The sequence below is a fragment of the Phyllobates terribilis genome, unplaced genomic scaffold (assembly GCF_046119375.1).
Source record: "Phyllobates terribilis strain yellow unplaced genomic scaffold, ASM4611937v1 Scaffold_2__4_contigs__length_985480577, whole genome shotgun sequence".
NCBI lineage: Eukaryota > Metazoa > Chordata > Amphibia > Anura > Dendrobatidae > Phyllobates > Phyllobates terribilis.
The window spans coordinates 690,652,520-690,679,839 of record NW_027362762.1 but is presented as its reverse complement, the minus strand read 5'-3'; the positions used below and the strand labels follow the sequence as shown (position 1 = coordinate 690,679,839).

General features: G+C 43.0%; 1 protein-coding gene across 1 annotated transcript in view; it reads right to left on the bottom strand.

Annotated features, from left to right (window-relative positions):
- Positions 1-21,950, bottom strand: part of DSTYK (dual serine/threonine and tyrosine protein kinase) — an 82,787-nt gene extending 60,837 nt beyond the window's left edge. The window contains exon 1 of the mRNA XM_073666990.1: positions 21,577-21,950. Within this exon, the coding sequence (XP_073523091.1) occupies positions 21,577-21,784 (208 nt within the window). The 5' untranslated portion in view covers positions 21,785-21,950. The remainder of the gene's footprint in view (positions 1-21,576) is intronic.
- Between the last annotated feature and the right edge of the window lie 5,370 nt (positions 21,951-27,320).

The following is a 27,320-nucleotide window of genomic DNA, read 5'->3' as shown; positions in this document are numbered from 1 at the left end:
TCACCAGCGACCACATAGCGACGCAGCAACGATCCCTGACAGGTGGTATCGTTGTCGGGATCGCTGTAGCGTCGCTTAGTGTGACGGGGCCTTTAGTGAGTAAAATAAAATTTAAACAAAGTGCGTCGAGTGTAACTGGACCTTTACAGTAATATTTGCCCCAATTTACTATGGTTTTATAATCACAAAAAATACAACTGCAAACGATTTTCAACCCCTCACCCAAGGATAGAGGGCTGTAAAGATTAGTGTCCTCATACTAAATGAAGCCGTTTGTATGCATTGCCATTGAAGTAGCCATTAAAAGGTTGTTAAATAAAGGCTTATCTACTGCTGTAGACTAAGTATTAACTCCACTCCTCTCTTATGAATTAATCTATAACCTAAAGCCAAAAAGACATTACATCACAAAGAAGTCTAGGAATGTGTTCTGCAGAAGAGAAGACCCAGATAACATCCTCTTTGTCCATAAGAGAGCAGAAAGACCCCAGAGGTATTCCACGTGATCTCCACTCATTGCCCCAGAAACAAGCACCCGTAGGGCAGTATGTGGGCGCAGGCGCTGCTGCCTAATGTTTACTACCAATCTCACAGAAGTATCGCCATGTACTTCTACAAAGCTCTCTTGCCAGCGTACGGGAAAGCAAACCTCCGTGGATGAAAGAATTCCTGAGAAACCGGAAAGGAAAATACTTTTTAGCAACTGTGGATGCCAAAAGCTTCGCACAAACAGCAGCGGTCATGGAAATGGATAAAGGGGAAGAGGGGGGAGTCTTGTTTTCCACATTACAAAAAGAACGATGAAGACAGGTAAAAACACAGTAGAAGAAGAAAAAAAAGTGAAAACCACAAAGTTTTACTAGTACATTCCACATATACATTTTCATGATATCACCTTCTGTACATGTTGGAAGTCTTAAAACACAATTCATCAAGACCAGCGTTTTTCATGCTGGCCTTTGATGAGGGGCTGCTTGAGTCAGACGCTCCTGATTCATCAAGAGGTCCATGCCTGTTACTGAATCCGGTGTGTGTGGGACTGGAGTAACATTTGTGGAACGTATCAGAAAGTGTTACCACATCCCATCCCCCCACAGCTCCTCCCATATTGTCAGATCAGGGCAAAAATGGCATGAGACCCAAAAAGTCGCAAAATTTTAGCTCAGCCTCACATGACGCACAGTTGTGTGTGTGTGTGTGTGTGTGTGTGTTTCCAAAGCTTTTTAGGTCAGAATTCTGGCATAAAAGCTTTGATGCCTAAGGCTATGTTCACACATTGCGTTTTTTTCCCTGCATGCAAAACTGTCTCTTGGCAGTAAAGAAGTAACATTTAAACAAAAAAAAATAAATAAATAAATCTGATTCAACTTCACCAAAAAACCTTATATACCTGTGTTTTTTTGCACTACCCATTGCTTTCTATGGGTGAAAAACGCTGCAAAAACACTCAAAGAAGTGACATGCTGCATTTTGCAAAAACGCAGCTCTTTCTACACACTTGTTTGTGTTATCAGATTTCTGAAATCTCAGACTTTGCCGATACTGTAAATCAGAGGAAAAATGTGCATTAAAAAAAAAAAAAAAAACCACGCTGCAAAAACGCAACGTGCGGACATAGCCTTAGGGCTAGTGCACATTGAGTCTTACAGACACCGGCGTATCTGCTGAATTTTTGGTATAGAGTCATCATCTTTTTACCGCTGCCATGACAAATCATTCATACATCTTCCAAAACTTACTTCTTTTAGCCACTGTGCACACACAGCCTTATGAACTTTCGGCAAATCGCAGTTGGACACTTGATTCCTGCAGCAGAGGCATCAGCACAACCAGCAGGGTTTATGGGAATTTTACACTCCCATCCCGTTGCTCTGAAGGCTGCCACAGCACAGCATTTTTATTGTAATCTGGTTCCCTGCACTGAAGGACCTGGCATCAGCCATTATTGGGACAACCAGGAACAACCACCGATTGTTACACAAATTTGACATTGCTCCTCTTTAGGAGCAAACCCTTTATATGCAAGGTAATGATGGGATGTATCCTACAAAACAGTATAAAGAAACACAGAAAAAGAGCAAAAACCAAGTACCCGAACATAGGACTAATCAGTGAGGACACACTCACCATCAATGCAATTAGTAAAGGAAACCTTGTATAATGTAGTGAATTGATGCTATACAATATATCATATGGATGACGTTCTATATGAAAAATACTCTTTTTTGAAATGATCTTGTGAACTTTATGACTGAAAGCTGGTGGCTCCCGGGAGGAACAGAGGCAGGCATGAAGCAGCAGTCACTGCTCAGTAACACAGCGACTGGCAGCTGTAAGCATGCCCTGGTACTGACTGCTCGCTCTGCAGCGCATCTGTGCAGAGAGAACTGTCAAAGTCTCAGGGTGATATAGCCAGGCACCCATGTATGACTGAAAGCGGATGCCTTAAGGGAGGAATAAAAGTGCATCTCCTCACAGTAGCCAGGCTTTCAGTAAGCTGGCTGGACAGCATTGGAACGCTATTGGCCTGCAGATTAGCCCTATATCTGCAGATTAATCGCGTTTGGAAACATGACAGGCATATCAAAAAAAAAAAAAAAAAGGGACATGTAAACGGCCCAATAGAATTCATACTCTTGGCTTTTTGGGAAAAGCATGGATAGAAGGGAACAAGAAAATCAAATCGAGTAACTGAAGGTTTATCTAAGTGTAAGGGCTCGCTCACATTAGCATAGTATTATATATACACTGCTCAAAAAAAATGAAAGGAAACACTTAAACACAATGTAACTCCAAGTCAATAACACTTCTGTGAAATCTACCTGTCCAGTTATGAAGCAACACGGATTGTGAATCAATTCTCCTGCTGTTGTGCAAATGGAACAGACAACAGGTAGAAATGATAGGCAATTAGCAAGATGCCCCCTATAAAAGGAGTGGTTCTGCAGGTGGTGACCACTTCTCTGTTCTTATCCTTTTTGGCTGTTTTGGTCACTTTCATTTTGCCATGGCTCTCACCCCTAGAGGTAGAGTAGCATGAGGCGGTGTCTACAGTACAACCCACAGAAGTTGCTCAGGTAGTGCAGTTCATCCAGGATGGCACATCAGTGCGAGCTGTGGCAAGAAGGGTACCTGTGTTTGTCAGCACAGTGTCCAGAGCACGGAGCAGACACCAGGAGATGTGGAGGGAGCCATAGGAGGGCAACAACCCAGCAGCAGGACCGCTACCTCCGCCTTTGTGCAAGGAGGAACAGGAGAAGCACTGCCAGAGCCCTGCAAAATGACCTCCAGCAGGCCACAATTGTGCATGTGTCTGCACAAACGGTTAGAAACCGACTCCATGAGGGTGGTATGAGGGCCCGACGTCCACAGATGGGGGTTGTGCTCAAAGCCCAACACTGTGCAGGACGCTTGCCATTTGCCACAGAACACCAGAATTGGCAAAGTCGCCACTGGCGCCCTGTGCCCTTCACAGATGAAAGCAGGTTCACAATGAGCACATGTGACAGACGTGGCATTTCTTTGGAGGGCGGCACAGCCCTCCATGTGCTCACCAGACTGCCATTAGGTACAGAGATGAGATCCTCAGACCCCTTGTGAGACCATATGCTGGTGCGGTTGGCCCTGTGTTCCCTTTTAATGAAGGACAAGGCCAGACCTCATGTGACTGGAGTGTGTCAGCAGTTTCTGCAAGATGAAGGCATTGAAGCTATGGACTGGCCCGCCCGTTCCCCAGACCAGAATCCGATTGAGCACATCTGGGACATCATGTCTTCCTCCATCCACCAACGTCACGTTGCACCACAGACTGTCCTGGAGTTGGCGGATGCTTTAGTCCAGGTCTGGGAGGAGATCCCACAGGAGACCATCCGCAACCTCATCAGGAGCATGCCCAGGTGGTGTAGGGGAGGTCATACAGGCACGTGGAGGCCACACACAATACTCAGCCTCATTTTGACTTGTTTTAAGGACATTACATCAAAGTTGGATCAGCCTGTAGTGTGTTTTTCCACTTTAATTTTGGGGGTGACTCCAAATCCAGGCCTCCATTGGTTAATAAATTTGATTTCCATTGATGATTTTTGTGTGATTTTGTTGTCAGCACATTCAACTTTGTACAGAACAAAGAATTCAATGAGAATATTTCATTCATTCAGATCTAGGATGTGTTATTTGAGTGTTCGCTTTATATTTTTGAGATGTATGTATGTATGTATGTATGTATGTATGTATGTATGTATGTATGTATGTATGTATGTATGTATGTTACAGACCAAAAGTTTGGACACACCTTCTCATTTAAAGATTTTTCTGTATTTTCATAACTATGAAAATTGTACATTCACACTGAAGGCATCAAAACTATGAATTAACACATGTGGAATTATATACTCCACAGTCACCAGACCTGAACCCAATCGATATGGTTTGGGGTGAGCTGGACCGCAGAGTGAAGGCAAAAGGGCCAACAAGTGCTAAGCATCTCTGGGAACTCCTTCAAGATTGCTGGAAGACCATTTCCGGTGACTACCTCTTGAAGCTCATCAAGAGAATGCCAAGAGTGTGCAAAGCAGTCATCAAAGCAAAAGGTGGCTATTTTGAAGAACCTAGAATATAAGACATATTTTCAGTTGTTTCACACTTTTTTTGTTAAGTATATAATTCCACATGTGTTAATTCATAGTTTTGATGCCTTCAGTGTGAATATACAATTTTCATAGTCATGAAAATACAGAAAAATCTTTAAAATGAGGTGTGTCCAAACTTTTGGTCTGTCTGTATATCACCGACTCTGCTACATCCGGAGGCTGTGATGAGCGGTGACATCAGTAACGTTACTGCTCACCATGGCCGCCTTAACATACTGAGAGTAGCGCAAGAACCTACGGCAGTGATGTCATTAAGGTTACCGTAGGTCACAGCCGGCGGTTCTCACGGTGACCTCTGTGAGATGCCAGCTGTGAACTGCAGTGAAATCCGTAAGGTTACTGCAGTTCACAGCTAGCCGGCTCAAACACAGGTTACCATGAGAACCGCCAGCTGTGACCTGTGATAACCTTAATGACGTCATTGCTAGTCACTGCCACAGGTTCTCATGGTACTCTCAATGTGTTCAGGCAACCACTCATCAAAGCCTCCGGATGTTAACAGTCAAGGATAGTCTTGGGACCTCCAAATGGATGCGCAATTTCTGGGGCGGCTGAAAGCTGGTGTGTTACTAGCCAATGTTTATGGCCCTTCCCAGCCTATTAACATCAGTCCGTAGCTGTCTGCTTAGCCTTTGCTGTTATTAAAAAGGGAAGGGACCAAAAAAAAAGTGGGATCCTCTTTGTTTCTAATAACCAGCAAAGTGTAAGCAGACAGCTGTGCATAGTTATTAATAGGCTGGGAAGCTCCATGGATATATTGGCCCCTTCCCAGGATAACACCAGCTCACAGCTGTCAGCTTTCCCTTAGCTGCTTAGTAAAAAATAAGGGGGACCCCACGCCATTCTTTACTATGTATTTATTAGCTAAATACAAGTGCAGAAAACAACACACAAATCTCACAGACCTATTTCTATCTATTCTGATGGTTCAGGCTGTGAATTTACTGTACTTGGCTGATGAAATGTTAAAAAAAAAAAAAAAAAAAAAAAAAAAAAAAAATCAGATGGCACACGCATGGCTCGTTTGCTGTGCGATTTTTGTCGCGCACCGGTTGTCTGCAAGAATTGGATTGCACTTGCCAATGCAAGTCAATTGCAGCATGCTGCGTTTTTTTTTTTTTTTTTTTTTTCTTAGTCCGATCCAAGCTGAAAAAAACCTCGTGAAAAGGCACCGACTCATTTACCAACATTGGTCAGAGTGCAATGCGATGTTTTATCACATTGTTCTCCTCCATATTATATGTTAATGTGAGCGAGCCCTTATAAAATTAAGGAATACTGCGAGCAATAGCACTTTAGCAGTAAGGGTCTAATCTAAGGGATCCCCACCAATTCTGAAGTGTGGAAACTGCATCAGAGAATTAGTACTCTGTCCTCTTTAGGTCTTCCAGGCATGGCGGGGTAGCTGGGAGTGATGCTGCAGCACGTGCTTTTCACTTTAAAGACATACTGCGTTCTCTGCACATAGTGGCTGAGGAGTTGCCATTTAGCAAAACCACAGTGAAAGCGAACCTGTCATCAGGATTTTGCCAAGTAAACTATAGGCAGTGTCAGTTTGGCGCTGATACCTGGGTTGATGAAGTAGTTGTGGTTTAAAGGGGTTGTCCAGTACTCTAGATTACAAAAATCCTTAGGGGCCCCGGTGGGATACATTGGGGGGGTAATTAGCTTACGTTGCAGATACTGCAGCGCTATCACTGGCAGCTCACAGGCATCACGTGACCCCCGGCTGCAGCCGGCCCTGACATCACGACAAGTGCTGGCAGCAGCCGGGGGTCTTTGTCTTCCTGGTTCCACGGTGGATGCCAGGTTGAGGGCAAGGTTACCCCCCCCCACGTCACACCCAGCATCCACCGCGCGTTCTGTCTCTCCCCATTCATTAGGAAAGAAGCGGTGGATGCTGGGTGTGACACGGGGGGGGGGGGGGGGGTAACCCCGCCCACAACCCAGCAGTCACCGCAGGGACCCCAGCGCTGAGTCACGCCTCACTTGTCGTGACGTCAGCGGGGGTCATGTGATGCCTGTGAGCGGCCAAGGATAGCCCCGCTCACAGGCAGTATCGGCAACGTAAACTAGTCACAAAAATCCCCAGGGGCCTTGGAGGGGGGGGGGGGGGGGGGGCAAATCTAAAGTACTGGACAACTTCTTTAATCTGTATTTGCAGTTTTCAGTCAATTAGATTCTCTTGCTCCGGGGCAGGGCTTTCTCTGGTGCTCTGTTCTCATTCATCCTTATGGGCTTAAAATGACAGAATGACAGGCCACTGATCCCTCAGTGAGCTGCCTCCTATTTGAAATATTGCACTTGTGCAGTTCATATTGTGGTCTTTTTAAAAAAAATTAAAATAAAATTGGTTGCAGCAAAATGGCATCACCGCATTGCACAGTAGCATCTATTGGCGCTATTGTACAGCCGCCATTTTGCGGCAGCCAATTTTTTTTTCCCTTCCATCTGCGCTTGCACAGTAGCATCTATCGCTTGTGGTTAGATGATATGGCGCATGCGCACCTGCCCTTTTGCTAAAGTACTTTTTTTTTTTTTTTTTTTTTAAAAGACCACAATATGAACTGCGCAAGCGCAGTATTTAAAATAGGAGGCAGGTACTGAAGGATCATAAGGATGAATACGAGAACAAAGCACCAAATAAAGCCCCGGAGCACGAGCAGATCATTAACTGAAAACTGCAAATAAAGATTAAACAAGAACAACAGGATGGATTTCATCAACCCAGGTATCATTTTAATCAGTGTAATGTCACCATCCTAACAGAGTATGTAGTTTACTCTGCACAATCCTGCTGACAGATTAGTACTGCCTCCACTTCAAACTAATCAGTGAATGAGAACTTAAATTGTCAGATCAGTGGTTAGACACATACCGATTATAAAGGGACGACATATCTGAGGTACACGCCATAACTATAGAAGTCAGAGAAATATCACATTAATTACGTCGTATGCGATTCAGAACGTGTACTCTAAGAGCCTTGGTTTTTAAGAGACCTGAAAAATACATAAATATAAAACTATTGTGTAACGCACAGTTCTACAAGTGCACCTGATTGTAAGGCTTTGCCACCAATGTACAAGATTTTACACCAAGCTCTCAAGTTCCACACCATGGGGAGAACTGCAGCCAATTCCCCAAAATGCTCGGCTTGACTGTCATCTCATACACGGGTTATAGAAACAAGCTGAGCAGCGTGACATGTGGAACACTGAACACAAGCAACTGGCCTGATCAGTGCTCTGCAGACTAACACCAAGCCAAAACTGTACATGTATTAGCTGCCAGCAAGAGGAGAAGCAGATGAATACACACTAGAAGAGATTAATAAATGTATTCTTGTAAATTATATATATATATATATATATATATATATATATATATATATATATATATATATATATATATATATATATATATATATATATATATATATATATATATATATATATATATATATATATATATATATAATTTTTTTGGGTCTCTTAGGGCTCGCTCACACTGCCATATAACATGGCCGAGTGCTATGTGATGTTTAATCGGATAGCAATCTGCCCAATGTTATACTATGGGGCAGTGCAGATCAGCAAATATCTCATGACATTCGGCATGTGAAAATAATCGCAGCATGCGTCCGATAACCGGATCACGCGAACCCATACAAGTCTATGAGTGTGAGTGGAATGGATGACATCGGAGTGCAGTCTGATGTAAGCTTACCGAGACAATAGAGAAATTAAGTTCTCCATCTTCTCCGCACCCATGCTTTGGTTCTCATGTGAGAGAATCGGATCACACTCGGATGACACTTGGCTCAAACCCTGAGAGTTTGATCCAAGTGTCATTAACCTCACCTGCCCGATTACCTTGCATGAGAGAAAAAGCGTCAGTGTGAGTGAGCCCTTAGTACAGGGATGTCAAAACGCAAAACACACAGAGGGCCAAAATGAAAAACTTGGACAAAGTTGCAGGCCAACCAGTTTACAGTATAATGGGCCTCACAGTTCTCCATACAGAATAATGGACCCCACAAAGTCCTTCATACAGAATAATGGCCCCACATGGGGTGGTGGTCCTGGCGTCGCAGGCCAAATATAATCACCCTGCGGGCCAGATTTGGCGCATGGTCCAGAGTTTGACACATGCGCCTTAGCAGGAAAAACCGCTGCATAAATAAATGCACATTTTAGATTTTTTTGAGAAATGCTGCAGAATTGAACCTATCAATTTATTATTTTTTCTGCCAGATTTGTCTGTACATACAGGAATAAGATTGTTGCAGCCTAGGCGGATTACTTCACATTTCAATTGGCACATTGTTGCCAGCTTATCAATGTGTTTGTCATGTTGTACAGGCATCAGATAAAAATGTCACTACTTTCTAGCCCATCCACAAGGTCGATAATAAAAGATCATTCTGTATTATACTTTTTCTGCATTATTCCAAAGTATTACTGATTGCTGTCACAGAGCAATCTTTTTAACTGGCTAACAGCACCAACCTTTTTATTTTTCTTCTTTTATCCAAAGTATGAGAAAGGTATTAGCAGTCAGCAAGTCTTCTAGTGACTGTCCACATTGGGCCAAGTCTATAGCACTTCATACATGACACAGAAAACTATGAGGAGGTGAAATTGTAGAAAATCTCATGCACATGATACAGATGGAAATCTGCTGCGCAGATGTATGCAGTGTGGCATAAAGCTGCAGCACGTCCGTCTATGCTGGGGATTTTTCAATGCATAAAATGAGATGTGGCAAGCTGGCGGCACAGAAGGCACAAGCAGGACCAGTTTCACCAAGCCTGGCATGCTCACGTGGTAAAGAGTCCACTGGAATAATAGCAAGAGGCGCTACACTACGGAATTTAGATAATTTTTCCAATGCCATACGCCACCACAAGAAATCTACTACAGTCAGTGATTAAAGTACACTTCTGGTGTCATTTATGCTACTTTTTTTCCCCCCTTCACATGAATTTGCCAGCTGTACTTGACCACTCTCCCCATCTCCTACCACTTTTCAAAAAGTGGTGTTTTGGCAGACACTGATGTGAAAACGCTAGAAGTGGACACAGTTTTGCGCAGCATTGGAAGCAGCTGTACACCAGAAAGCTGGCAAAAACTATGGCCCCAAGCCGCTATGACAGATTGTACACAAACCCTATGGCTGTTCCCACACTCAGCTTTAGACGTTGCAGAATTTCTGCACCTATTGTGTAAATTAGGTTACTAGTGGTTTTTAACATTTGTTTTTATCGCTTTTTGATACAGTTTTTGTCTTTTTTGTTATGCCATGCTTTAATGGAAACCTGTCACCAGATTTTCCCCCTTTATAAAGTAGAGAAAAGCACCTGTAAGCCCACTGTTACAGCATACTAGTATGCATGTCCCCAATCTGCTCTGCAAGGCACAAAAAAGACCTTTTAATCTACTCAGATGGAGCGGTCCTGTCAGATGGGAGTCTCTGATCTTGATCCGGTGCCTCCTCTCTTCTTACAACTGACGTCCTCCTTCCCCGATGCAAATGTATGACGCGTCCTACATCATCCACACTGTGTCCCCCATAGCACTCCTGCGCAGGGCAAAGCAATGTACTGTAATGCACATGCACCGGCTTTACCTTCGGGTCTTGAGCGCTCTTTGGCCTATCCTAGGCGCACTACAGTACTTGGTAGGTCAGAGAAGTGCGTCTGCACAGGAGCGCGATGGATGACACTGGACAACAAGAACAAATTCCATCTAATCAAAGGGGCTAAGCTCCCACCACATTTACTGTATACACCTGGAAACGTCCTGACATTTCCACCAAACACTTATTTTTTGGGCATAAGTGAGCACAATGTGACTACTTAGTCCACACTAAGGTCTCCAACACAAGAGCATCCTGAAAATAAAAAGTGTACATTTATTTCTTGCAATGGAAGACCATGGAAGAAGGTAAATGTAAAGTCCACAACTAAAGCCAAGTTCACAATAAGGCTGGGGTCATAAGAGCGTAGATGCTCTCATGCGAGAGAAACGGAGAGATTATGGTAACGACACGCCGATTAAACTCTGTCAGAGGTTGTTCAGAATGTCAGCTTCGTGTGATCCGATTCTCTCAGATGAGAGAACCGCAGCACAGGTATGGAAAACAAGATTTCGTCATCTTGCAAGTCTGTGGAAATCAGACTGCACTCAGATGTCATCCGAGTGCATCATGATCTCCACATACACATAGACTTGAATGGGTGTGCACAATCCAATTTGCACAGCAAGTCGCAGTGTGCTGCCGTTTGTTTTTTTTCGCATGCCGAATCGGTATGGGGGGGCATCGCAGATCTGCACTGCCCCGCAGAACATTGGTCTCAGTGCTATCCGATAAAACCATCAGCTAGCTCTCGTCTGATGTATACACTCGTGTGAGCGAGGTCTAATATACTGATCTGTGCAGAGCAACAACTTGGATTTTGTGGTAGAATCCCCCCCCAAAAAAGCTGTATTCTGACAGGAGCTCTGACACAGCCATTCACGAGAATGGAGCTGATGTGCAAAGTATGGCCTCCATCCTGGCAGGGTTTGTTTCTTGGGGCAGCATGGTGGCTCAGTGGTGATCTCTGTTGCTTTCAGGTTCAAATTCCACCAAGGAGTACCCATGTTCTCCCCATGTCTGAGAGGGTTTCATCCCACACTCCAATGACATATCTTTAGGGAATTTAAATTTGTGAGCCCCAATGGGGTCAGGGATGATAATATCTGTAAAGTGCTGTGGAAATTAATGGATCGATACAAGCAAAATAAAATTTGCAGATATGCACAAGATGGAGTATACTCCATCATACTCATTCATGTAAATGGCTGTCGGGCTCTGTCAGGATACCCATCAGAATAGTTTTTTTGGGGGAATTTCGACTAACCCCAACGTACAGCTCTGTATTAATGTGAGCCTAGCCTAAGGAGGCATCGTGCAAGACTAAGCAGAGAAATGTGATCCAAGGCGCAGCCATCATATTATCCAGTCGTCTATAAATACACCAGAGAAGTCATTACGCTGTCATAGCAACCAACCAGACAGATTTTCCACTGTCTTATCTGATGGAGGGTGGAAAGGAGTCTAGTACTATCAGAAATAGACAAAATATATCAAAACAACTTAAATCTTAACTAAAAACCAGGACCTTATATAACATCATCATGGATAGGGGGTCTGACCCGCTGGGATCCCACTGACCCAGGAAACAAAAGGACCAAAGCCTTTATCAGCACAGCAGCGCTCACAGCCTCATTTTGCAGAGAATTACAGCACAGTCCCATACAAAGTAATGGAGCTTTTCTACAGGCCCCTGTGCAGGAAACACCACTGTGGACACTAACTCCTCAGATTCATAGACGTGTTAAAATTTTGCACTTTTTGGAGAATTTTAAGGTTTGGTTACACAGATTGACCACTGGCACTAAAGGACCTTCAATCAGTAACTATTTACTGATCAGTCACTTAAATGAGCCAATCATTTAAAAAAAAAAAAAAAAAAGCCATCAACCTGCAGATGTGAGGTCAATAGTGTTCTAAAACCGTGCAGCTGCAGGACGACTAATGGGAGGACATGAACTTTATTCATCCCAGCAGCCTCCGGCTTTCAGTCATACCGATGTGGCAGCTGTAACCACTCCCCGGTACTGACTGACAGCCAGCTGAGCACTGAATGGCTGCCTCCGGCTTTCAGTCATACCGGTGTGGCAGCTGTAACCACTCCCCGGTACTGACTGACAGCCAGCTGAGCACTGAATGACTGAAAGCCGGAGGCAGCCAATCTACACAAAGACTGTTGTGAAAAGAGCATTCCTAGGAACACTTGTTCACAATAATATATTTTTAAATGTACTAATTACTTTTGAAACAGGGGTGAGGCTTAGCTATGAGGAGGCTTGGTCAAGTGCAGCCAAAAAAAAAAATAAAAAATCATATTTATGCCACAAAAGTGGAAAATACTAGGACAATTGTAAAAAGATAGACTGCCAGCAGTGTGAGGCATTAGGTTACATCTCCTATTGGGCTATGGAGAAGGGCGAGTACTCCACACAGTGAAACCAAGCAGATACAGAGAAATAGTGCCACAGCTTTCACCAAAAAATACTTTGCTTGTGCCGGACTCACAGCCACACTGCTGAATAATGTCCACCGTGCTACATCTGCCTGTTTCCTTCAGAGAAAGAACAGGAATCCATCTCTCTGTGTGCTGTGCATAGGAGACAATATATTAGCCACTTTCCACCCACTAGCTCACATAATGGCCAGAAATGGTATGATCACGAGCACATCAGCTTATTCTTAGAAGTTACCTGAAAATACAAGTACGCTTTTAAGCTAGTTTTTCACCAGGTGTTTGTCACCACAGCATAATATAGAAACAGGACCCCGATTCCAGCACTGTGTCACTTACTGGGCTGCTTGCTGTAGTTGATAATCTTCTAATGAAACACTGATTTATCACTAGAGAGATAGCAACCTGCTGCCAGGTGCTCAAGCATATTCATGAGCTCTATACAACCCTGACCCCACCACTTTGTGTACCCTGTGCATAGGCAGAAATTTGCCAATCAGCAGCAGTGTGGGCAGGGGTTGTACAGAGCTCAGCAATCAGAGAATTTTGCTTTTCTGCTCCAAAACTGAATGTGGAAAGCTACTCTAAGTGCCTTATATGCTGCCCACAGAAGGAGAAGTCAGATATTGATGTGGTTGCCACAGAGGCATGGAGGAAAGCATGAAAACAAACAAGCTTGTATTGTAAGAGGTTTGGGCATTTTTCGTGCCTAAAAACTCCATGTGAAAATCCCCTGACAGTCCTTAGCAGGAGTAAAAAAAAAAAAAAACCCCCACTAAACTCAGCATGCAGTATTCTCGTCTGATTTACCGATACATTTACCCTCCTAAACAGAGGACGTGACTGGCTCAGAGAATGCCAGAGCTCATTGGAAGCCAGCCTCAGGCCACGTTCACACCTTCAGTATTGGTAACCCAGGAGTGGGTGACGTGTTTCTATTATACTTTTCCCCTGATTGTTCCACGCCTGGTTTTGGCTTACAAATACTGAATGTGTGAACGTGGCCTTAGGGTGGTTTTACACTAGCTGATGGCAGCCATTATACAAGCGCTGACTGACTTCTATGTGGCCGATCAGCAGTCGTTAATAGCCCGCTTATACAGGCCGATTGCATTTCCATGCGCCCAAGACTTTCAATAATACGATGGTCTGTGTGCATAGACTGACTCCTTGTTCTCGGCAGCACATGTCCTGTTTTAAGTAAACTTAAAAAGTTATTTCACCCAAAGAACGTGCTGAATTGTAGGGCGATCAGCAGCCTGTTTACACTGCCCGATTATTGGATTATTCCTAGGAGAGCTCACTCCGGCTAAGGGATCAGTGGAAAGGAAGAGCAGCAATCAATTAGCCAAATGGATTACGAAGAGCCTCTAGGACTGTTCATCACCATGAAATTCCTCATTTCCATGATAGCAGGGCTCCAGGCTAAAAAATATATATATATATATATATATATATATATATATATATATATATATATATATATATATATATATATATATATATATATATATATATATATATATATATATATATATATATATATATATATATATATATATATATATACACACACAGTGACATTCCACTCATCTGTGTTGTGGACAAGCTTACAGGGAAAGGCTAATAGCTGAGCTTGTCTATGTAAACTAACAAAGAAGGGGACTGGCTTAGCGATTTAAATAAGCCTGCCCTTTTCATACATATCGCCAACACAGAAATGGGCGTGCTCTTCTGTGTCAGATCCTTGCCAGAAGTGTAGATGCCAGGACACCAGTTTTTTTTTTTTCCCCACCTAATCTATAAGCAGCATAATGTAGAGCAGAGATCCTGATTCCAGCGATGTGTCACTTACTGGACTCCATGATGTAATTTTGATAAAATCACTGTTTTATCAGCGAGAGGTTACTACTAGTAAACCTGCTGTCATGTAGTTCTCAATATTCATGAGCTCTGTATAACCCCCACCATTGCTTGGCAGATTTCAGTGCACACTGTGCATAGGCAGAAAGCTTCTAATCAGTGGTGTGGGCGGGGTTATACAGAGCTCAGCATTCAGAGAATGGACAGATCTGCAGTAGCAAACAATGATTTTACAAAAAAAGAAAACAAATACAGGGATATTTGCTGTAAGTGACACATCGCTGGAATCAAGGTCACTGCCCCTACAGCAGAGGTGCACAACCTGCTGCCAGAAAAGCATAAGCGGCCAGCAATGCCATTCTGTGCGGCCCCCAACCAAGTGGACACAAAACTGCTTGTCTGACAGGCAGGCTTGGCCTGGCCAACAGGAGAATCCTCTGGTGGGCCCCCACCCTCTGAGCAGTACTAGGCACTATATACTTGATTCACTATGTACAAAGGCAGCATCTTATTCAATTACCAATCTACCCAGTTCATTGTTATAGAAATGTGTGATTGAGGATAATGTCACATTTGCATGTTGCTGAAAAGTGGGGCCCTGGAGTAGGTTACTGGTGGACCCTTGGCACCCCAATACAACACTGATGACAGGTTCCCTTTATGTGAGCAGCCACACAAGAGTAGTGGTGAGCCGCGGGCACCAATAGTGCACGGTGCAGACATCTCTGGGTACATCATACAACAGGAGAATGGGGTCTCATCACCAGTTTAGCACTCTCGGAAGGAGGATGAATTGGACAGGTGACCTTCCATGTCTGACTCTCTCCACTGCAGATTATGGGAGATATAAAATGTTAGGCACAAAAGCCCTAATAAAAGTCATGGGTGTTCATGACTTTCCTCACTATGGTATATTCACACAGCTTTTTGGCAAGGATTTAGAAGTGGATTTTACTACAAAATAATGTTAAAATTGCTTCCCACCAGATAAGTGCTGCAAATAATGTGAAAACAAAAGAACTATTCTGTATGAATGTACCATTACAGTGGTGATTGTTGGAGTTAGGACTCCTGTGTTTCCACCAAACATTTAGGCTATGAGCCCATGATGAAGAAATTTTCCTGAGCATTTCTGCATCTCCTTGGCAGAAAAAAGACGCATGCGGATTGTACATGCGTTTTCCTGCCAGGGAGAAGCGTTTAAGCGTTTTTTTCAAGTGCTTTTCCAAGCGATTTTAGTATCATTTGGAAACTGCTTGACAAGTTGGTCACACTATATAAATCCATGTAACTGGATGGATTGTGCATCTAGTGTAAGTAAAAAGAATTAGAAAAAAAAAAAAAAAAATTAATAATAATAATACCACACCTTATACTCACCTCTCCGGCGGCCACCGGTCTTCTCCCGGTGGAGATCCTCTCTCCTCGGCGGCCCGCGGTGTACTGCCAGGACCTGCAGTGACGTCATTTAGTCAGCTGATGGTCACGCAACCATCACCTGACAGCCGGAAGGAGACCGGGGGCCGCCGGAGAGGCGAGTATGAATCATTTTTTCTATTTTTTTAATTTATAATTTTTTTATTAACTTGCAGGTATGATGGTACCTGGGTCGGATGAGAGTCTCCTCTTCTCCAGACCCGGGTACCATCCGCACATTGAACTGCATTAAGTAAGCACATATACATGTGGATGTTATGCGGTTCAATGCAAGCAAATGGGTGCGATTTCGCCGCAAAATCGCGCCCAAATTGGTTGTGCTGCGGATATTTCTGCAATGATAATCCGCAGAATGTGCACAGCGGATTATCATTGGGAAACATGGCAGACATCTTAACAAGCGACTTTAATGCAATGCCGCCGCGGAAACTATTTAAATCTGCATCGTGGGCACTCAGCCTTATGGTATCCACTTTCTACATACCATATATGTCACAGAGGGAAATCCTTTTAAATTTTCATTGTGGCCTTTGGGATTGGCTCAGTATGACAACGTGGCCCACAACAGTGACAGATTCCCATGAAGGGCTCCCCAAACTGCATGTCTGATTTCTAAGGCCGGGGTCAGAGAAGCGCATGTTCGCTCATCCAAGAGAATCGGACGATTATGCTAATGTCACTTGGATGACACTGTCAGAGTTTGATCCGATTCTCTTACATGTGAGAATCGGATCACAGTTGCAGAGAAGACGGAGAACTTAATTTCTCCATTGTCTGAGTCCACAGACGTCAGACTGCACTCGGATGACATTAGAGTGCAGTCCAATGTTTCACATGCACCCATAGACTTTTTGGATGCGCTCTCAGCATGCTGCAATTTGTTTTCAGGCCCATAGTGTAAAATTGGGCTTAGGGCTATCCAATAAATACACTTGTGTGAGCGAGCCCTCGGGAAAGTAATAAAAGGACGCAGCAGCACATTGTTATCAGTTCGGTCTAGATGCCCTTTCATCTTGTTGGATTGACAGTGGCGATGAAGCACATGATTCTGAACAACAAGATCCACTTAATTCACTTAGAAGAGATACAACGTGAAGAACAGAACGCTGCAAATATCAGTGGCCTTTAGGTCACTACAAACATCACCAAGAAAATCTCCCAAGACCCCAGATCACATCACGTGCCCCTGAATCACAAGACGAAGGAATCAAAGAGCCATGCAGCGCTATAGTAATCGCAACCATATATAATGGGATTCTACCTAGGAGACTCCAGCCCCAGGAAAGTCTGGAATACAGACGGTTCTTACTTTCCAATCTGCAGAATTTTACATATTAACAGATGCGGCAGATATCCAGGACATGTGCAAGTCAGCACAGCTTTTGAAATGACCATTTCACATTTATTTTCTGTGCGAGACAATGGCTGAAGGCTTCTACTCTACGCCTTTACAGTGGCTTTTATTAGTCATATAATTTGTGAATAATCAAAGAAAGCAACCACCAAGTCTGAGCATTACAGCAGGTGAGACCCCAAATCGGTCCGATTATACTGATCAGAGTGGGATCTGATTTTCTCAGCGGTGAAGAGAAAAAAAAATATAATATAATATATATAATTTTTTCACTTTCTGCATTCTGACAGTCCATCAAATTTAGACTGTACTTGGATGGCATCAGAGTGAGATCACGGACCCATAGCATGAATTAGTGAGAGCCATCTGATTCTCAGTGGCAGTTTCTTGTTCCTAGGAAAAAAAAAAATAATATATCCGTCAAAAATCACGGGTAGCACTCGCCCAACTCAAACGGTCGTGTAGCTGGACATCTGTATACTGGAAGAAAGGAAAGTAGTGTAGGGGACTGTCCCAAAAAATAGAATGTAGACCCCATAGCATGTATGAATGTAGGATATTTATTAAAACAGCCATATCTCACAACTACGTATAATGCATGATCAAAAAAAAAAAAAAAAAAGGCAGGTTTATTTTGGGATCAAAATCGGACATGTCTGATATTTTGTGCAGACCACTCGGTCCAAGAGTACATGGTCATGTACCTATTAATTATAGAACTTGAGATCAATGCCATAGACTATCTGTCAAAACTATGGCTAGAACTTATGCACATATTCTCTTCTCAAATAGGACACTAGTCCCCCAAGAAAAGACCTGAAGCGAGTATTTCAACCTTAAAATCAATACTTTATTAACATATATTAAAGATTAGATAAAACGAATCACAGTGCTTCACGAATACGAATGGGCGAATATTGGTATAAATCCTACTGATACTCAAGGTATATTATGTTTTGGTTTGCAACATAAAGTTCACAATTGTAACCTATTGCTGTCCCCACATAATACGATAAATTATGCAGTGATAATCACTATTACTTATGACATATTTCTGTCCCCACATAATAAAATAATTTGTGCAGTGGTGGTCACTATTGGTCAATGTGATATAACGTAAGAATTCAAGTGCTGTTAAATATACAAATTAAGGGACTACCACTGTTAGGGTTATGTACCCATGGGGAGGTGTCCTAAAGGGATAGAGCATGGAAACCAATTGTCCGCAACGAAGCAGCACAAAGGTGAAACCAAAAACTGAAGGGAACTAAATGAAATACCTGGATAAGTGAAATAATGCTGTCGCCCGTCCGTGACCCCGACGTACGTTTCGAACATTAGGACTATATCTGTCACGTTATGCATCACACACATCACATACACATTTTTACTTTCAGTCACCCAATTATCCTATCACTAGCACACAGCATACACAGTGTTCGCACCTCTCATTTCAATTGTTCAGGTTTTATCCATTCAATGGTCCAAAGCACCTTCATAAGGAACTCTTAATACACTTACCCTGTCTTGGACCGGTACGCATGCTCATGAGGGCCGCTTCCTGGATTCTTCATGACTCGGCCAATGTGCCTGTAAGCGTGTAAGTGTTGCACCGGCCAATAACGGAAGTTCCGGTTGGGAGGTTGTCATTTGTGCGCATGCGTCATTTGAGGTCAAAGTGGACCGGAAATAGCAGCGTACACATTTATCTGAGATCGGGCCCACATATATATACCACCACACGACTAACATACTTCAACTCCCTGAAGAAGAATATTCGAAACGTACGTCGGGGTCACGGACGGGCGACAGCATTATTTCACTGATCCAGGTATTTCATTTAGTTCCCTTCAGTTTTTGGTTTCACCTTTGTGCTGCTTCGTTGCGGACAATTGGTTTCCATGCTCTATCCCTTTAGGACACCTCCCCATGGGTACATAACCCTAACAGTGGTAGTCCCTTAATTTGTATATTTAACAGCACTTGAATTCTTACGTTATATCACATTGACCAATAGTGACCACCACTGCACAAATTATTTTATTATGTGGGGACAGAAATATGTCATAAGTAATAGTGATTATCACTGCATAATTTATCGTATTATGTGGGGACAGCAATAGGTTACAATTGTGAACTTTATGTTGCAAACCAAAACATAATATACCTTGAGTATCAGTAGGATTTATACCAATATTCGCCCATTCGTATTCGTGAAGCACTGTGATTCGTTTTATCTAATCTTTAATATATGTTAATAAAGTATTGATTTTAAGGTTGAAATACTCGCTTCAGGTCTTTTCTTGGGGGACTAGTGTCCTATTTGAGAAGAGAATATGTGCATATGTTATATGAGTTAAACAACCGATAGCAAGTTTCAGGATTCCATGTGTGGAACTTTGTTGGTAATATGGCTAGAACTTGTCTGAGAAAAACTGACACAATGAGCCCCAAAAGTAAATGCAAAATTACTCAAATGTGTTATACGTCAATGTTGTTGATGAGCAAACAGTCGCCTAAAACACACACAGTTAGCCATCACGATCGCTCCCATGGCAAGGCATAACAGCTGGAATTCTGTAGGGTTTTGTTTAGATCATCCACGAGCCAAGAAAGAACTGACACATGAAGGAGTCTGAAAGTAAAGGATGTTCTTAATATGAGCCTACAAATCCACTCTGCCCAGCACCAGACAGCACATTACTATGGACAGTCAACCATCAGGATCTTGGTAGCAGATATTACAATTTTTTGTGAAAGCTCTAGCCTATTTAAGAGGTTTTTCCGCATCTTCATATATGGATATTTGCAGATACTTGTAAAAGTAATAACTTTTGCGTTCACGCCTTATTACATTTTGTAGAGTTCGAGATATTATTTTCAGCTCATTTCCTAGGAAACCGACCACCACTGCAACACCGCACTGCAGCCATTAGGATATTAACAGTGCCCTCCAGCAATCCTGACCAGATTCAACACAGTGCTTACAACTTACAAGAACAACTGAAAAGAGCTTGTAAGCACTGTATGTTCTGCTGTGTAATATCAGCGGTTGGTCTCCAAGAAATCACTTTGGAGACAACTTCACTTTTTTGTTTGTTTCTCAGTATCTGTCATACGCCCCGTGCTTTGTCTCTCAGTAAAACCCTTGCAGATCACATCTAGATCTGAAATCAGACAAAAATCTGTTTGCTTAATGGGAAAGTTCACTCAACAACTAGAACCCATGGGCAGCTGTGACGATGTACAAGCAGATGACCGATGCAGCCAATCACTGGCCTCAGGGGTGATGGATGTATATACAGCATGTGACCAATGCAGCCAATCACTGGCCTCGGGGGTGATGGATGCATGCATGCATGTACAGCATGTAACTGATGCAGCCAATCACTGGCCTCGTCGGGGGTGATGGATGTATATACAGCATGTGACCAATGCAGCCAACCACTGGCCTCGGGGTGATGGATGCATGCATGTACAGCATGTGACCGATGCAGCCAGTCACTGGCCTCGGGGGTGATTGATGCATGCATGTACAGCATGTGACCGATGCAGCCAGTCACTGGCCTCGGGGGTGATGGATGCATGCATGTACAGCATGTGACCGATGCAGCCAGTCACTGGCCTCGGGGGTGATGGATGCATGCATGTACAGCATGTGACCGATGCAGCCAATCACTGGCCTCAGGGGTGATGGATGGATGGACAGCATGTGACCAGAGAGACCTGCAATTGGCTGAATCGGTAGAGGGGCACTGTACACAAGGACCACCAGAGTGTCAGTGCAGGATAACAAATCAGCAGTCATTTTTTACTTTTCACAGAAAACTACCTGAGCCCATACATGCAGCCATTATAATGGATAGGTCACAGACCACCACAATGAAGAACCTGCAATGCCCATATCACAAACTTCGCCAACAGGTAAGATCCAATGCAAAATACCACTGCAACCTGATCCCTGCCATCAATGCCCTGCTTGCCACTTCCGCAGGACCAGAGGAGACTGGAGCACTGACAACTGATGGACAGGGCAGGCACACACGCCATAGCCAGTGCTGATCGCGTATTACACACTTGTTGCTGCAGGCGCGATCGGTGACGCAGCCATCCTGGAACTAGTAGTTCCCCAGCAGCCACAGTGTGCGCACTCCTCTACCGTCCAGCACCTGTGCCCTTACCGAGCTCCCCGGCAGTCAGATCGGCCTCCGGTCCCCCGATGCCCCCGCTGTACGTCTGCTTAATGTCCCGGAAGAATTTCTTAGTGTCCCGCAGATTCTGGTGCAGCCTGGCCAGATGCTTATTGTAATGGGCGAAGCCTCGGCCTAACTCCCGCTGCAGGGAGCCGGAGCCCCCGGAGGAGCTGTGCCGGCGATCACCTTCCTCCATTGCCGGTCAGCAAGCGCCCTGCACCCGCGCACTCCGCACCCGGCCACCAAGCCACACAACAACAGGCAGAGCACTGCCCATGGGACGGAACCTTTATCATCAGCGCCCGGGGGTGAGGCGGACAGCAACCCCGAAACACGCATGCGCGGGACGGCCGAAGGGGGCGCAGGGAAATGTAGTTCTGAGCCGGGAAATCGCTGCAGTGAAGCCGCGGAGAGGAGGGAAGAGAGCGGCACCACAAACTGCAGGGCGGAGACGTGACTGCGCTACAGAAAGCCCTTACTGAGCTAGGACGTACTTCAACTCCAACATATTACAATGCTGCTCTCATGCTGTATTTATTTTATTTCACCTCATATGTGCCCCAATACTACACCCTGCCACTCAGAAAACAAGCCCTTCTACAGGTCCGATGTGAACAAAAAATAAATATGAAATTTATGGTGCTCAGAATATGATGACACAAAAATAATTTGGTGAAGCTATTGTATAAAGGCAAAATATATATACGGCTATGTTCACATGCAGCGTTTGCAATGCGTTTTTTGCAGCTTTTTATGGGTGCAGATAACATTTGTGCTTTGTCTACAGTAGATGTTTAATAAAGTTAGTTTTACCACAAAAAAAAAACACTTCACAAACGTCGTTGCGTTCTTTCTCTAATGCTTTCTATGGGCGAAAAAAACGTTGAAAGAAGTGACATGCTGCAGATTAAGAAAACGCTGAAAGAAGTGACATGCTGCAGATTAAGAAAACGCTGAAAGAAGTGACATGCTGCAGATTAAGAAAACGCTGAAAGAAGTGACATGCTGCAAATTAAGAAAACGCTGAAAGAAGTGACATGCTGCAGATTAAGAAAACGCTGAAAGAAGTGACATGCTGCAGATTAAGAAAACGCTGAAAGAAGTGACATGCTGCAGATTAAGAAAACGCTGAAAGAAGTGACATGCTGCAGATTAAGAAAACGCTGAAAGAAGTGACATGGTGCAGATTTAGAAAACGCTGAAAGAAGTGACATGCTGCAGATTTAGAAAACGCTGAAAGAAGTGACATGCTGCAGATTAAGAAAACGGTGAAAGAAGTGACATGCTGCAGATTTAGAAAACGGTCAAAGAAGTGACATGCTGCAGATTAAGAAAACGGTGAAAGAAGTGACATGCTGCAGATTTAGAAAACGCTGAAAGAAGTGACATGCTGCAGATTAAGAAAACGCTGAAAGAAGTGACATGCTGCAGATTTAGAAAACGCTGAAAGAAGTGACATGCTGCAGATTAAGAAAACGCTGAAAGAAGTGACATGCTGCAGATTTAGAAAACGGTGAAAGAAGTGACATGCTGCAGATTAAGAAAACGCTGAAAGAAGTGACATGCTGCAGATTACGAAAATGCTGAAAGAAGTGACATGCTGCAGATTTAGAAAACGGTGAAAGAAGTGACATGCTGCAGATTTAGAAAACGCTGAAAGAAGTGACATGCTGCAGATTTAGAAAACGCTGAAAGAAGTGACATGCTGCAGATTAAGAAAACGCTGAAAGAAGTGACATGCTGCAGATTAAGAAAACGCTGAAAGAAGTGACATGCTGCAGATTAAGAAAACGCTGAAAGAAGTGACATGCTGCAGATTAAGAAAACGCTGAAAGAAGTGACATGCTGCAGATTAAGAAAACGCTGAAAGAAGTGACATGATGCAGATTTAGAAAACGCTGAAAGAAGTGACATGCTGCAGATTAAGAAAACGCTGAAAGAAGTGACATGCTGCAGATTTAGAAAACGCTGAAAGAAGTGACATGCTGCAGATTAAGAAAACGCTGAAAGAAGTGACATGCTGCAGATTAAGAAAACGCTGAAAGAAGTGACATGGTGCAGATTTAGAAAACGCTGAAAGAAGTGACATGCTGCAGATTTAGAAAACGCTGAAAGAAGTGACATGCTGCAGATTAAGAAAACGGTGAAAGAAGTGACATGCTGCAGATTTAGAAAACGGTCAAAGAAGTGACATGCTGCAGATTAAGAAAACGGTGAAAGAAGTGACATGCTGCAGATTTAGAAAACGCTGAAAGAAGTGACATGCTGCAGATTAAGAAAACGCTGAAAGAAGTGACATGCTGCAGATTTAGAAAACGCTGAAAGAAGTGACATGCTGCAGATTAAGAAAACGCTGAAAGAAGTGACATGCTGCAGATTTAGAAAACGGTGAAAGAAGTGACATGCTGCAGATTAAGAAAACGCTGAAAGAAGTGACATGCTGCAGATTACGAAAATGCTGAAAGAAGTGACATGCTGCAGATTTAGAAAACGGTGAAAGAAGTGACATGCTGCAGATTTAGAAAACGCTGAAAGAAGTGACATGCTGCAGATTTAGAAAACGCTGAAAGAAGTGACATGCTGCAGATTAAGAAAACGCTGAAAGAAGTGACATGCTGCAGATTAAGAAAACGCTGAAAGAAGTGACATGCTGCAGATTAAGAAAACGCTGAAAGAAGTGACATGCTGCAGATTAAGAAAACGCTGAAAGAAGTGACATGCTGCAGATTAAGAAAACGCTGAAAGAAGTGACATGATGCAGATTTAGAAAACGCTGAAAGAAGTGACATGCTGCAGATTAAGAAAACGCTGAAAGAAGTGACATGCTGCAGATTTAGAAAACGCTGAAAGAAGTGACATGCTGCAGATTAAGAAAACGGTGAAAGAAGTGACATGCTGCAGATTTAGAAAACGGTCAAAGAAGTGACATGCTGCAGATTAAGAAAACGGTGAAAGAAGTGACATGCTGCAGATTTAGAAAACGCTGAAAGAAGTGACATGCTGCAGATTAAGAAAACGCTGAAAGAAGTGACATGCTGCAGATTTAGAAAACGCTGAAAGAAGTGACATGCTGCAGATTAAGAAAACGCTGAAAGAAGTGACATGCTGCAGATTTAGAAAACGGTGAAAGAAGTGACATGCTGCAGATTAAGAAAACGCTGAAAGAAGTGACATGCTGCAGATTACGAAAACGCTGAAAGAAGTGACATGCTGCAGATTTAGAAAACGGTGAAAGAAGTGACATGCTGCAGATTTAGAAAACGCTGAAAGAAGTGACATGCTGCAGATTTAGAAAACGCTGAAAGAAGTGACATGCTGCAGATTAAGAAAACGCTGAAAGAAGTGACATGCTGCAGATTAAGAAAACGCTGAAAGAAGTGACATGCTGCAGATTAAGAAAACGCTGAAAGAAGTGACATGCTGCAAATTAAGAAAACGCTGAAAGAAGTGACATGCTGCAGATTAAGAAAACGCTGAAAGAAGTGACATGCTGCAGATTAAGAAAACGCTGAAAGAAGTGACATGCTGCAGATTAAGAAAACGCTGAAAGAAGTGACATGCTGCAGATTAAGAAAACGCTGAAAGAAGTGACATGCTGCAGATTAAGAAAACGCTGAAAGAAGTGACATGGTGCAGATTTAGAAAACGCTGAAAGAAGTGACATGCTGCAGATTTAGAAAACGCTGAAAGAAGTGACATGCTGCAGATTAAGAAAACGGTGAAAGAAGTGACATGCTGCAGATTTAGAAAACGGTCAAAGAAGTGACATGCTGCAGATTAAGAAAACGGTGAAAGAAGTGACATGCTGCAGATTTAGAAAACGCTGAAAGAAGTGACATGCTGCAGATTAAGAAAACGCTGAAAGAAGTGACATGCTGCAGATTTAGAAAACGCTGAAAGAAGTGACATGCTGCAGATTAAGAAAACGCTGAAAGAAGTGACATGCTGCAGATTTAGAAAACGGTGAAAGAAGTGACATGCTGCAGATTAAGAAAACGCTGAAAGAAGTGACATGCTGCAGATTACGAAAACGCTGAAAGAAGTGACATGCTGCAGATTTAGAAAACGGTGAAAGAAGTGACATGCTGCAGATTTAGAAAACGCTGAAAGAAGTGACATGCTGCAGATTTAGAAAACGCTGAAAGAAGTGACATGCTGCAGATTAAGAAAACGCTGAAAGAAGTGACATGCTGCAGATTAAGAAAACGCTGAAAGAAGTGACATGCTGCAGATTAAGAAAACGCTGAAAGAAGTGACATGCTGCAGATTAAGAAAACGCTGAAAGAAGTGACATGCTGCAGATTAAGAAAACGCTGAAAGAAGTGACATGATGCAGATTTAGAAAACGCTGAAAGAAGTGACATGCTGCAGATTAAGAAAACGCTGAAAGAAGTGACATGCTGCAGATTTAGAAAACGCTGAAAGAAGTGACATGCTGCAGATTAAGAAAACGGTGAAAGAAGTGACATGCTGCAGATTTAGAAAACGGTCAAAGAAGTGACATGCTGCAGATTAAGAAAACGGTGAAAGAAGTGACATGCTGCAGATTTAGAAAACGCTGAAAGAAGTGACATGCTGCAGATTAAGAAAACGCTGAAAGAAGTGACATGCTGCAGATTTAGAAAACGCTGAAAGAAGTGACATGCTGCAGATTAAGAAAACGCTGAAAGAAGTGACATGCTGCAGATTTAGAAAACGGTGAAAGAAGTGACATGCTGCAGATTAAGAAAACGCTGAAAGAAGTGACATGCTGCAGATTACGAAAATGCTGAAAGAAGTGACATGCTGCAGATTTAGAAAACGGTGAAAGAAGTGACATGCTGCAGATTTAGAAAACGCTGAAAGAAGTGACATGCTGCAGATTTAGAAAACGCTGAAAGAAGTGACATGCTGCAGATTTAGAAAACGCTGAAAGAAGTGACATGCTGCAGATTAAGAAAACGCTGAAAGAAGTGACATGCTGCAGATTTAGAAAACGCTGAAAGAAGTGACATGCTGCAGATTAAGAAAACGCTGAAAGAAGTGACATGCTGCAGATTTAGAAAACGGTGAAAGAAGTGACATGCTGCAGATTTAGAAAACGGTGAAAGAAGTGACATGCTGCAGATTTAGAAAACGCTGAAAGAAGTGACATGCTGCAGATTTAGAAAACGCTGAAAGAAGTGACATGCTGCAGATTTAGAAAACGCTGAAAGAAGTGACATGCTGCAGATTAAGAAAACGCTGAAAGAAGTGACATGCTGCAGATTAAGAAAACGCTGAAAGAAGTGACATGCTGCAGATTAAGAAAACGATGAAAGAAGTGACATGCTGCAGATTAAGAAAACGCTGAAAGAAGTGACATGCTGCAGATTAAGAAAACGCTGAAAGAAGTGACATGCTGCAGATTAAGAAAACGCTGAAAGAAGTGACATGGTGCAGATTTAGAAAACGCTGAAAGAAGTGACATGCTGCAGATTAAGAAAACGCTGAAAGAAGTGACATGCTGCAGATTAAGAAAACGGTGAAAGAAGTGACATGCTGCAGATTAAGAAAACGGTGAAAGAAGTGACATGCTGCAGATTTAGAAAACGGTCAAAGAAGTGACATGCTGCAGATTAAGAAAACGGTGAAAGAAGTGACATGCTGCAGATTTAGAAAACGCTGAAAGAAGTGACATGCTGCAGATTAAGAAAACGCTGAAAGAAGTGACATGCTGCAGATTTAGAAAACGCTGAAAGAAGTGACATGCT